The 12,382-nt window shown below is 55.9% G+C and overlaps 1 protein-coding gene across 1 annotated transcript; it reads right to left on the reverse strand.

Annotated features, from left to right (window-relative positions):
* Positions 1-1,094: 1,094 nt before the first annotated feature.
* Positions 1,095-11,385, reverse strand: rint1 (RAD50 interactor 1). Its single transcript, XM_088923597.1, has 13 exons — positions 11,122-11,385; positions 9,714-9,955; positions 8,402-8,575; positions 7,890-8,030; positions 7,234-7,390; positions 6,203-6,313; positions 5,781-6,006; positions 5,527-5,664; positions 5,220-5,419; positions 4,509-4,726; positions 3,290-3,470; positions 2,960-3,078; positions 1,095-1,681 (listed from the first exon to the last, which is right to left on the reverse strand). The coding sequence occupies exons 1-13, from the start codon at positions 11,347-11,349 to the stop codon at positions 1,468-1,470; spliced, it is 2,349 nt and encodes a 782-aa protein (XP_088779723.1). The 5' UTR covers positions 11,350-11,385; the 3' UTR covers positions 1,095-1,467.
* Positions 11,386-12,382: the final 997 nt, after the last annotated feature.

Here is a 12,382-nt window from a genome sequence, read left to right on the forward strand (position 1 = left end):
CAACCAAATTAAATAGAATATCATTTGTACTCATCCTTGTGTTTTTAAATAAGTATTTCAGGTCAAGCAAAGGTCAGACCAAAAGTGAGAAAGGGGAGAAATCAAAAAAGCAAAAATGATAATAATTCCCTCCACTTATATAGCTATTTTTTCTGGACACTCCACTCAAAGCTCTTTACAGGTAATGGGGATCCCCTCCACCACCACCAGTGTGTAGCCCCCACCTGGATGATGTGACGGCAGCCATAGTGCACCAGTACTCTCCCCACACACCAGCTCTCAGTGGGGAGGAGAGCAGAGTGATGAAGCCAGTTCACAGATGGGGATTATTAGGAGGCCATGACTGGTTAAGACCAATGACAGTAGTTTTATGGTTGCTCAGATTCTCTTAGAAATCTGACATGATTCTGTCTGTCTAAGTTGTTGCAGCACGACTTGGGCAGGTTAGTAACCGAGCTCTAAGTCTCCTGGTGCTTTTCAGAAACACCCCGCAGATCGCTGTCCTCTCCGCTGCAGTCTCCACAGCGAGCACCCGCTGGCCGCCTGATCTCAGACGCATTCTGACCACACCACCATAACGCTGAGCATCGGAAATGACAAAACGGGCGAGTACACATTTTTCGGTGCAAAGTGTTCAAACTTGCCGTTGGAACTCCAGGGCTGTAGCCGGACTGCTGTGAACACAATCATAACCACAGGAGACCGTGGGTCTAGCCACTGGGCTTGTCCTGCACTGGGGCTCCAGCCAGTCGGCAGCAGTTCGGGGCTGCTGTCCCACTGGTGTGCTGCTCCAGCTGGCGCTCCAGTGTGGGAGGGCAGTGCAGGGATGGCAATGAGGTTTAGGTTATTTCAGACCTCACAGCTCACAGCTGCACCTATTAACCAGAGACAGGTGTTGTGTAGTTCAGGCTTGCTACCTGTTTGCTGTTGGGGTTTTTTCGGTTTCAGCAGTGTGATGTGTTCAAGACTATGAAGCAGGCGGGAGAATTGAGGTGCTGCGGTCACTGCCACCCCAGCGTGGCTCCGATCTGCGCCTCAGTCCAGCGGGTGCTGTGCAGAACAGAGTTCTAATAAATCGTCAAGGGCAAGTTCCCAGTTTTCCTCATCTGGAGGGTTTATTATGTAAATCCTGGTTAATCATGTAGCCATAATGTTACATGGGCGCCATTTAATTTAATTGGTTTAGCAGTTCAATTAGAACGCTAAAACCTTTTTACCCCCCCCCCACCCACCGCCCAGCAAACCACAGTACACCTCAGTCAATCTTCTCTTCCCTTGGCTTCCCGGGCCTGGAAATCCAGTTTTCTTTGCAGGTGGCTCTGCCCGTTTTCCACACTTTCCGGGAATGCTTTCCGCAGCTCGGTCCAGTTAGTGTTGTACCCGTCTGCACAGCGCAGTCGAGGTCTCATCAGGGCTGTGCCATTACAGCACGACCACACGGGGGCAGTCTCCTCCGCCGCGGCACGGTTACTGCCCGGGCCAGTGTGCCCGCAGGCTGAGCAGGATGAGCACGTCGCCCGGCGAGAGCTTGTAGATGCCCAGCTCGTTCAGCGCTGCAACGGGTGATGGCTGTGAGGGGTCAGAGGTCACGTCCGAGCCACTGTCCCCCTGCTGCAGGACGTCCCGCAGGAGCAGAGCTGAGCCGACACTGAGAGACAGCACGATACAGGCCTCCTTCACACTGAGAGAGACAGAGAGACACACTGAGAGAGACAGCACGAGACAGGCCTCCTTCACACAGAGAGAAACATAGAAACACACTGAGAGAGAGACAGCACGAGACAGGCCTCCTTCACACTGAGAGAGACAGAGAGACACACTGAGAGAGACAGCACGAGACAGGCCTCCTTCACACAGAGAGAGACAGAGAGACACACTGAGAGAGAGACAGCACGAGACAGGCCTCCTTCACACTGAGAGAGACAGAGAGACACACTGAGAGAGAGACAGCACGAGACAGGCCTCCTCACACTGAGAGAGACAGAGAGACAGCACGAGACAGGCCTCCTTCACACAGAGAGAGACAGAGAGACACACTGAGAGAGACAGCACGAGACAGGCCTCCTTCACACAGAGAGAGACAGAGAAACACACTGAGAGAGAGACAGCACGAGACAGGCCTCCTTCACACTGAGAGAGACAGAGAGACACACTGAGAGAGACAGCACGAGACAGGCCTCCTTCACACAGAGAGAGACAGAGAGACACACTGAGAGAGAGACAGCACGAGACAGGCCTCCTTCACACTGAGAGAGACAGAGAGACACACTGAGAGAGAGACAGCACGAGACAGGCCTCCTCACACTGAGAGAGACAGAGAGACAGCACGAGACAGGCCTCCTTCACACAGAGAGAGACACTGACAAAGAGAGATACTCAAAATCTGACCAGAGTAAGAAACAGCAAAGAGGAACAGACCATCACAGCTCAGTGACCACAGCTTGGCCATAGAAACTGGACACAGACAGACCTGACTGCCCAGAGAGGACAGGCTCAGTGACTACAGCCTGGCCACAGAAACTGGACACAGACCTGGCTGCCCAGAGAGGACAGGCTCAGTGACCACAGCCTGGCCATAGAAACTGGACACAGACCTGGCTGCCCAGAGAGGACAGGCTCAGTGACCACAGCCTGGACATAGAAACTGGACACAGACAGACCAGACTGCCCAGAGAGGACAGGCTATACTCCCACTGCCAGCAGGGAGAAACAGAGACATTGATGCACTTTCTGCCGCACCGTGAGAAATACTCAGAAATCAGACTAACATTCTTCCCTGAAATAACAAATCCAATCCCAGAATTTCCAATCCTGCCAGAATCAGAACAACTTCCAGTCCTGCTGGGGAAGGAAACTCGATTGAGCTGCAGCCCAGAATGTGATCTCGTGTCCCAACCTGGGGAACAGAGAGTGAGCCTGTCTGATAGCAAGAGCTGGCCAGCGTGCTGTGGAGACTCACTGCTTGAAGAAGTTCTCGGGTCTCTTGCAGTAGTGACCGAATAGAGGGAAGAGGTTCCGGGTCATGTCGAACTGCAGCTGAGCTGCCCCGCCCTCGTTGAAGTGACTGGACAGGATCACCTGGGAGACAGGAGAAGAGATTGACAATGTCAATAAAAAACAAGAGCAATGAATGCATCTAAAATGGTTTGACAGTCATAAAAAAAACAAAGTACCCTTAAACAGACAGAGGACCAAACACTGACAGTGTCCACACGGGCAGACAGGGGCTCAGAGGAGCGCATTCGGACAGGGGCGGGAGGGCGATCGGTTGGTCACCTCCCTCTCTCACCTCCTGGTAGATGAAGAGGTCCAGCCGCTCCGCCAGCCCCTGCCAGCAGCTCTGGAACAGAGGCACGCACAGCAGCTGCTGCAGCTGGAGCAGCCGGTCGCGCAGGCACAGCATCATGGGACACGCGGAGCTGGACAGAGACATGGTGGCCTGGTCCGCCTGGGAGGGTAGGGACAGCCACCTGCAGACAGACGGTCACGCGTCAACACTCACAGAGCCCCAGACACACGGCTCAGACTGGATGGGAAGCTGTAGCTGTAGCCCATCTCACTCATTAGCTTGCTAGTAGTTAATGAATTCCCCAGCTTCGGCCATTTCTGCAGGTTTCTCAGCTGATGGTGGGTTCTTCTCTCCCCTCAAGCTCGGTATCCAGAAAGCCAGGGGCAGTCAATCCCATATTCCAATTTCCCCCCAAATAAAAATGGACAGAACCCGATGAAGAGGCTGGGTTTGGCACGAAGCTCTTTGGCGCACCCCTGCCCGTTCTGTCAAGGTCTGGCTGGCTGTATAAGATTGCTCTTCCCCGATCTGCCCAATAATGTACATTCAGACACGTTTCAGCAGGTCTGTCTGTGCAGCCTGAGAAGACTGTCGGCCAGCGTCCGGGGTTGAAGGTCAGCCCTATCCCATCCTTCCCTCAAGCAGCTGGGACACCCAGACTCCCCTCGGCAAGACGCACCTCCTGCAGTCCCACCAATTCACTGGCTTCAACGGGCCGGGGTACTATCTCGAGACTGAAGGTAGACCTTGTCCACTCTTCGCCAATTCCATTAATCGTTTCCAAAACGTGCTCTTTGCAGTGATTTTTGACAATACATTACAATTTATATTTTGATACAGTATACAGCAGAAATACCCTAGGGCTTAGAGGAACGTCGTACACTGACAACCTGGTGGAACTAAAACTTTGTATTCTTAGACAGCAAAGACTACGAGAGGATCCAGTACAAGTCTTCACAATCCTCAAAGGCACTGACAGAGTCAGCCTGCAGTTTATTCTATAGCAGAGGCACTTCTTTACCCAAAGGGCGGTGGGAGGGTGGAACAAGCCACCCAGCCATGTGGCCGGGTCCCTCAATCAAACAGCTGGATGAGACAGTCAGATCAATCAGCTACCAGCTATCGAACAGGAGACAGAGCCCGTTTTATCTCCGTTTGTTTTTTTTGGCCGATTCAGATTTGGCGGCGTCGGGTCTCGTCTCCGCCCGCCAGCACTCACTTCTCGCGGCAGTAGGGCTGGGCCTTGTCCTTGACGTCTCTCAGGACGGCGTCCAGCAGGCGGCCCAGCATGTCCCCGCGCAGCCGGTCCAGCAGGCCCAGCAGCCCCTCGAACACCGAGCCCTCCAGGGACGCCAGCCGCCCCGTCTCCGTGACGCCCAGGTTCCCCAGCACCTCCTCCCCCATGTCCACGGCCGCCTGCTGGAGCTGGAGGAAGAACTGAGCAACAGAGAAAGGGCTTGAGCAACGCTGCCGCAGGGTGGGCCAGGCCAGGCGAGCCCCCCCAGCGAACTGGGCGGACTGGTGGCGCAGTGCTCAGCATTGCTGCCCTGCAGTGATCAGGCCCCTGGTTCGATTCCTGACTTGAGGTGCTGTCCGTGTGGAGTTTGTATGTTCTCCCAGTGTGCTCTGGTTTCTTCCCACAGTGCAAAGACATGCTGGCAGGTTAACTGGCTGCTGTCAAAACTGGCCCTGGAGTGAGTGTGTGTGTGTCTGAGTCTGTGTGTGTCCTGTGATGGACTGGTGTCCTGCCCAGGGTGTATCCTGCCCTGTGCCCGCTGCATGCTGGGATAGGCCCTGTCCTGGAGGAGGCGTTTAGAAAATGGCTGGAGAGCTCTGTGACTTTGAGCAGCAGATCGCGCGCAAGCCTGTCCTAAGCCTCCCTGCTCTGTCACGTGCGGTGAGTGTCCCTCAGCGGCGGGGCCGGTCTCACCACATTGTCCGCCCAGTCGGCCAGCACGGCGCTCACGTAGTTGGCGGCGTTGAGGATGGCGCAGTAGCGGGGCCCCAGCGGGCACCGGCTCTCCTCCTTCATCACCTGGGTCAGCCGGATCCGGAAGTCGTCCACCAGCTCCTTCTGCAGGGCCAGGAAACTGAGCCGGGCCCGCGGGGAGGGCAGGGAGCGGTACCGGTCTGCCGGGAGAAGGGCGACGCAAGGGGGTCTGTGAGGGGGGACGCGAGGGGGATGCGAGGGGGGTCTGTGAGGGGATCACGCGGACGCTGTAGCAGGCAGAGGGTACCTGTGATGACCAGCAGGAGGGTCATGAACGTCTCGGCGCAGTCGGGCACCTTCAGCTCGTCCAGGTCGGCGATGTCCCTGTACTGGGAGGACCAGGCCCCCTCTGCGGACAGCAGGGCGTCCACCTTCTCCACGGCCACTGTCAGACCACAAGCACAGCAGCGCCCCATGTGTCAGGACCCCCCAAACTTCCAACTCGCCGCTAGGAACACTTTCAATCCCCCGCAAACCCCCCCTCCCCCAGACACCACTGACGTTTCTTCTCCACGCTCAGCCACTTCTGGAAGACGGCGTCGTCCAGCAGGATGTGCAGGGCGCCGGGCAGCGTGCTGGGGTAGGCGTGCGTGCCGCGCAGCTCGCGCTCGAACTGCAGGACCTCGTCCACCAGGTGGCAGAAGAGGGCGTCGTCAAACAGGAGGCGGGGGGCGTCGGCAGCCAGCTTCTCCAGGGCCAGCGAGAGGAGGCCGCGACAGAGCTCCACCTGGCAGGAGGAGACGGAGAGGGCGCCATGACGCTCGCCGCACGGCCTCACGGGGACAGGCTACTGATTGTCTCTCACAGCTCTGTTCCCTGGCAGTTTGCACTGACTGTCTTTCAGTAGGCCCCTGGTCTGGCTGGGCTGTATGCTCGAATGGAGCCCCAGCCTGCTCAGGAGCAGGTCTGGGAGTCGGCCGTACCCGGGCATTGATCCGGGCTCCATCCCGGTCCAGGATGGGCTGGATCTTCTCTTCCATGAAGGCAGAGTGATTTCCCATCCACATCAGAACCTGGGTCAGGTACCACTCTGGCTGGAGGCAGAAGGAGAGAGACAGAGGGAGCAGGCGTTACGCTCTCGTATGGCACGCACTGCACCTGCACGAGCACATACTCTGATCTCATTCAGGATTTACGTGCAGAGGGAAGGTCCCTCCTCAAGCACATTTCGTTAAGCACTAAGAGAGTCAGCAGTGGACTTCTTCATTATCAGCTACGCGATAAGTGGCCTCCTTGGAACCATAATGCTCTTAGAGGAGTAGTGACTCTTCGAGATAGCTGAGTTCTCCACCCTGTCACTGAAATTCAGCCCACTAGTCCAAGAAAACCTCCTTTTCCCCTTCTGTACCCTGTGACCTTTCGGCCACCACCAGAGGCAGGCATGGGGTGATAGGTCATAAATCATCCTGGAAACTGAGAGCTGTGGTCAAAAATCTAGCTCAGAGTTTGGACAATAAAGCTTCATTTAAAAGAAAATATCTGAAGGAAAACAGACTACTGATAAAAAAAGACTCTTAAGCCAAAAAGTTTTAATTAGTGGAGTGCCTCTGGGGTCTGTGTTAGGTGTGCTGCCCTTTCTGATCTAAAAGCCTGGCGGGACTTGTCAAGTAAGAGGATGCAAAGTTTCAGCACACAGATGCTACAAAATGTCAAGTTCAAAACTTGTGAAAGGACATAGCTGTTCCTCTTTAACAGCTGCCAGCCAGCTCCTACAGATATACAGGGAAAACGTCCGACGTGAATGCAGGGGAAGTGATTCTCCTGATTGTACAGTGCATACTGTAAGCCAGAGCTGGTTCAGCATGTGGACATGATTCTGGCCTTTCTGACCCACAGAGGGACTTCAGCTCCTCGGACTGGAGCGGAGGACGGCGGGAGAGGACCTCTCCGCTGGCCCTCCCGTTCCTGGATTCCTAACCCGGGAAGCAGGAGGCCGCGGATCAGCCCGTCTGACCTTGTTGGGGGTGTTGGTCTGCCGGTTCCCGGTGAAGTGGTACCGGAACCTCTTGCTGAGGGGCAGCAGCATGATCTGGATGGGCAGAGGCAGGGGGGCGGCCGGGGGCAGGTCGAACCGGGGGGGCAGCCGCCTGGGCTCGGAGATGAGATCGTCCCTGGAGACAGAGGTTAGGGAGCAGAACCGGGAGAGAGCCAGCAGGCCAGAGCGAGGAGCGAGGAGGAAGTGGAGCAGGGATAGAGTGTCAGTATCTCAGCTTCAGTGTGTGCGTGTGTGTTAGCGTGTGTTAGCATCAATGTGCAAGTGTGTCAGTGTGTAAGCGTCAGTGTGCAAGTGTGTGTTAGTGTGTCAGTGTGCGTCAGTGTGTCAGTGTGCAAGTGTGTGTTAGTGTGTCGGTGTGTCAGCGTCAGTGTGCATGTGTAAGTGTGTGTTAGAGTCCTGGGTTGTGTTCAAGTCTCGGGGTGCCTCGCCTAGTCTTGGGGTGCCTCATCAGGTCTTTAGCACATATGGGTGGTAGAATCTCGGGGTGTGTTACAATCTTGGGGTATCTCGCTGGGTTTCTAGCACACACAGGGTGTGTTAGAGTCTCGGGGCGCCAGGTCTTTAGCACACATGGGGTGTTGGTGTCTCGGGGTGACTCTCCAGGTAAAGGATACGAGGTCTGCAGGGACAGGAGCTGAGTGAAGAGCTGCTCCAGCTGGCTGTGCAGCTCGGAGGAGTTGGCGGGGGGCGTCTGCAGCGGGCTGGGGGGAGACACGAACGGCCAGTGCAGCTGAGTCAGGACCTCCTCAAAGTCACTGGAGACAGAAGACAACAACAACAAGAATAATGACAATAATAACACAGCAAGAGCAGAGGCGTCAACTCCAGCATCAAGTGCAATTTCCAAATTTAGTACGACTTTAGGCTGACCCTGCGCTCTGACCCCAAGCTTCTCTCCCTGTCTGTGTGTCTCATGGAGAGCAAGCTGGGGTATGTGAAAGACAAATTCCTAATCCAAGAAATTGTATATGGAAACCACAGAACCACTGGAGCCCCCAGTCCCCACCCACTGGAGGTCAGTACAGACCCACTGGAGCCCCCAGTCCCCGCCCACTGGAGCCCCCAGTCCCTGCCCACTGGAGCTCGGTTTAGACCCACTGGAGCTCGGTTCAGGCCCGGTTCTGACCTGGACAGCCTGTCCTTGAGGATCTTGTGCCAGAAGCGCAGGGTGTCCCTCAGGAAGCCACGCAGGTGAGAGCAGTCAGACTCCAGCAGGCCCAGGTCCAGGCTGGCCATCTGTCCCAGAGCCTTGGCTGCCTCCTGCACACTGCTGGTTATCAGGTACTGCTGGATACTGTCGCTGGGGAGGGGGAAAGACAGGTCAGAGACCAACCCAAGGCACGTGCACACATGCAGCTCCTCCTGCTCAGCAGGCCCTGCTGTGACAGGCCTCCGAGGAGAATGGAGAGTGTGGAGAGACAGGGAGGGGCAGGGAGAAACAGCCCCTTACCTCCCTCTTCTCCCCATAATCCATCCATCCAGGACAGGCGAATTACAGCATTACATTACAGCAGATGACAACTGCTCGCCGGGTCTGCCTGTGTCCAGTTTTTTATGTCCAGGCTGTGGTCAGTGAACTGTTCTCTGCGGACAGCCAGGTCTGCCTCTGTCCAGTTTCTATGGCCAGGATGTAGTCAAAGAGCCTGTCCTCAGTGGGCAGCCAGGTTTGTCTGTGTCTCTGTCTAGGGTCCAGCAGCTGGCCAGTGTGTGTGTGCTGTGTCTCTGTCTAAGATCCAGCAGCTGGCCAGTGTGTGTGTGCTGTGTCTCTGTCTAGGGTCCAGCAGCTGGCCAGTGTGTGTGTGCTGTGTCTCTGTCTAAGCTCCAGCAGCTGGCCAGTGTGTGTGTGCTGTCTCTCTCTCTAGGGTCCAGCAGCTGGCCAGTGTGTGTGTGCTGTGTCTCTCTCTCTAGGGTCCAGCAGCAGGCCAGTGCATGTGTGTGTGCTGTCTCTCTCTCTCTAGGGTCCGGCAGCTTGTGCGTGTTCATGTGCGTGTGCGTGTGGACACAGGCAGACCCGGCAAGCAATTGTCATCTGTTGTAATCTGGCCAGTGTGTGTGTGTGCTGTCTCTCTCTCTAGGGTCCAGCAGCAGGCCAGTGGGTGTGTGTGTGTGTACTGTCTCCCTCTCTAGGATCTGGCAGCAGGCCAGTGTGTGTGTGTGTGTGTGTGTGTGTGTGTCGTCTCTCTCTCTAGGGTCCAGCAGCTGGCCGGTGCTGTGATTGTGTGTGTGTGTGTGTGTGTGTGTGTGTGTGTGTACGGTCTCTCTCTCTAGGATCCAGCAGCAGGCCGGTGTGTGTGTGTGCCGTCTCTCTCTCTAGGGTCCAGCAGCAGGCCAGTGCGTGCTATGATTGTGTGTGCCCTGGTGACTGGGGTGGTTCAAGCTGTGCAGTACTGTGCTCTTGTGCTCCTGCCCCTCCCTCTCCCTGCCTCACCCCTGCTCACCTGAGCTCCTCGATGCGGCCCAGACACCTCAGGTAGCTCAGGTGCCTGGCAGTGAGGTCCAGCGTCCCCAGGGGCGGCCCCAGCCGGTCGGCCCAGCACTGCGCCCCCTGCAGGTGCTGGTGTAGCGTGTTGGACAGCGCCCTCTCTCTGCAGAGCAGTTGGCGCAGCGAGGCCTGGGCCTGCTCCGCCGCCGACAGCGCCGCCGACATGCGGAGGGGGACGGAGCTGGACACAGTCAGCACCTGCAGCAGAGGAGAGCAGACCAGGCCAGCCCCGTGTACGCGTCATGAGCACAATCGCAATGACAATAATAACATTACGGTCATCGATGCCTTGCTTACTGTTGCAGTAACTCATCGTTCAGGCCGGCAAAGCTCTGCGAATCTGGGCGCCTGTGCGAGTTGTGCCGATTCATGGACTCACTCAGTGCGAAACTGAGCCCCCTGCACAGAACAGGGCTGCCCAGGGGCCGAGCTCATCAGGGGAAAGAGATCACAATATTTTCAACCCATCGTCGGAAGAGCGAGGACTTCTTCACACCCAGCGTTCAGACTGATGTCACCTGCTCCGCATGAGGTCTTGCGCCGGGCAATCGCCCCACAGACTCCCCCTCATCTGGCACAACTCCCGGCAGAGCCAGAGCCAGAGGCAGAGCCGGGCTGAATGAAAGCGGCGCTTTCACACGTCTCGGCTGGATTTTATGCAAAGGACGTTTTCTTTTGTCCCCGAAGTGATGTGCATGACAATCGCACCCCGATGTGCCAAAGCGCTCACCGGCGGAGCGCTAACGAGGACGCAAACACACACAGAAAACTTCTCTCTCACTCATACACACACACTGGCGTGTGGACTGTCCGTGTGTCTCTGCAGACTCGGCTCGTACACTTCAAACCCCAGTCTGCGGGCCGGGCGGGCGTGAGCGGTGCCAGGACTCAGAGACAGACTGTAAACACGTCTTCGTGTTCTCTGTCGTTTCCCTGCTTATTACGATTTCAGGCACTTTTCCCCACCTTGTGCTGCAGCTCATAGCGGGCGTGAAGAGCCTCATTTACAATGTGGATCAGTAAAGCGCGACCGTGTCGGCTCTGCGCCCCGGTTATTCCGACAGCTCCTCCGGCATTATGATGAGTTGTTGTTATTAATAATTACCTGTTTCTTACACTAGGACCCGACAGGGACCGGGGGCGTCGACCCGGGCATACAGCAGTAACAAACAGCCACTGGTTACTGGTCTCTCAGTCATAACGGGCTGAGCTACATTTTATGCTGGCCGTATTATAATTAATGCCCTGCGCCGGCCCCGTCCTTTTATCCTCTTCGGGGCGGACAGCGCTGCAGACGGACTGCCACCACCCCCCTCCTCGCACCCCGAGCCCCCGTCACCCGTGTCGCCCACCGGCTGCCCTACCTGCTCCTCCAGAAGCTGGTTTTCCGCCAGCAGGCTCTCCAGCAGGGCCCTCACTTTCCTCAGGGACTTCAGGTCTCCGCCGATCTCGCTGTCCACATACTGGGTGACGTGCTCCGGGATGCCGTCCTCCTCCTCCTCCTCCCTGGACCCCGGACTGCTGTCCGGGTTTCCCGAACCGGGCAGACCGCCGCTTCTAGAACAGCCCTGCTCGCTCGTGGGCGCCGCCATATTTACTCGCAAGCGTCCTTCTCGGACCGTCTCCACGTCAGCAGCAAGCGGGGGGTCGGCGCCCTCCTGTGGCAGACAGAGGCATTGCAGGCGCACTCCAGCCCGAGAGATGCCCTTCAGTTTGTTTTTTTTATCAGCGCGTAGGTGACAAACGATCCGCGTTTGACCCGTCTAATCCGTTTGGTATACAGTAGCTAATTAATTGATCCCAGGATCTCATCCAGCTGCTTCTTGGAAGTAAGACTATCAGCTTCAGCAACATGGCTGAAGCAACATTGTTCCACTCTCCCACAACCCTCTGGGTAAAGAAGTGCCCCCTGTTCTCAGTTTTAAATGCTCCTCCACATAGGTTTGTGCTTCAGTGCTGACTTTGTCAGTGTCTTTGAGGAATTTGAATTATTGATTCAGGTGTTGCTACTAGCTTCTATTAAGCAAACAATATGGGTTTAATGGCCTGTCTGCTCTCCATCCTGCAGACAAGAAAATATTTCAGGGGATGATGCAGAGGCAGTAAAACTCCAAAGCCTGGACTCATTCAGGTTTGACTTGGCTATGCAGAGCAACCCTGTTCTGTGATGGCAGAGAAGAATTCCACCATCCCAGTAGAAACCTTACACAGCCTTTGTAACATGCAGCTGGAGCAGAGCACTTCGGCTATGACTGTATCCAGGCCACGTTCTCTCCAAACGCCTCTGGATAAAAGCATCTGAAAAAATGTCCAACAATAATATATGATGCAAAATGGCACCATAAGTTTACAGTCAAAAAATCTGAGCTTCATGAAGAGCTCATTCCCACTAGCCCGGCGTTGCTTGTCCCCTGCTGAATCTTCCCTTCAGTAAGGCTGGTCAGACTTGTTTAAAACACGTGGACAGACTCACCCGAGGAACAGCTCTCACACATGCCTGCTGACCGTTCCTGCTGGACCATTGCATTACGAATGACTGGTCTGGCTTTGGAAAGTGAGCAAGCCCCTACTTCTAACAGGGTTCTCCTCTCTTTCTGACCACCCATTGTCCTCTCCCAGAAACCA

This window comes from Atractosteus spatula, chromosome 8 (genome assembly GCF_055471065.1).
Source record: "Atractosteus spatula isolate fAtrSpa1 chromosome 8, fAtrSpa1.hap1, whole genome shotgun sequence".
NCBI lineage: Eukaryota > Metazoa > Chordata > Actinopteri > Semionotiformes > Lepisosteidae > Atractosteus > Atractosteus spatula.

Excerpts from the sequence above, each read along its gene's own strand:
- rint1 (XM_088923597.1), bottom strand. The coding sequence starts at position 11,349 with ATGGCGGCGCCCACGAGCGAGCAGGGCTGTTCTAGAAGCGGCGGTCTG. Across the intron at positions 6,314-7,233 it reads AGACCAACACCCCCAACAAG|CCAGAGTGGTACCTGACCCA; the intron begins GTCAGACGGGCT and ends TTCTGCCTCCAG. Across the intron at positions 3,079-3,289 it reads ACCTCTTCATCTACCAGGAG|GTGATCCTGTCCAGTCACTT; the intron begins GTGAGAGAGGGA and ends CCTGTCTCCCAG.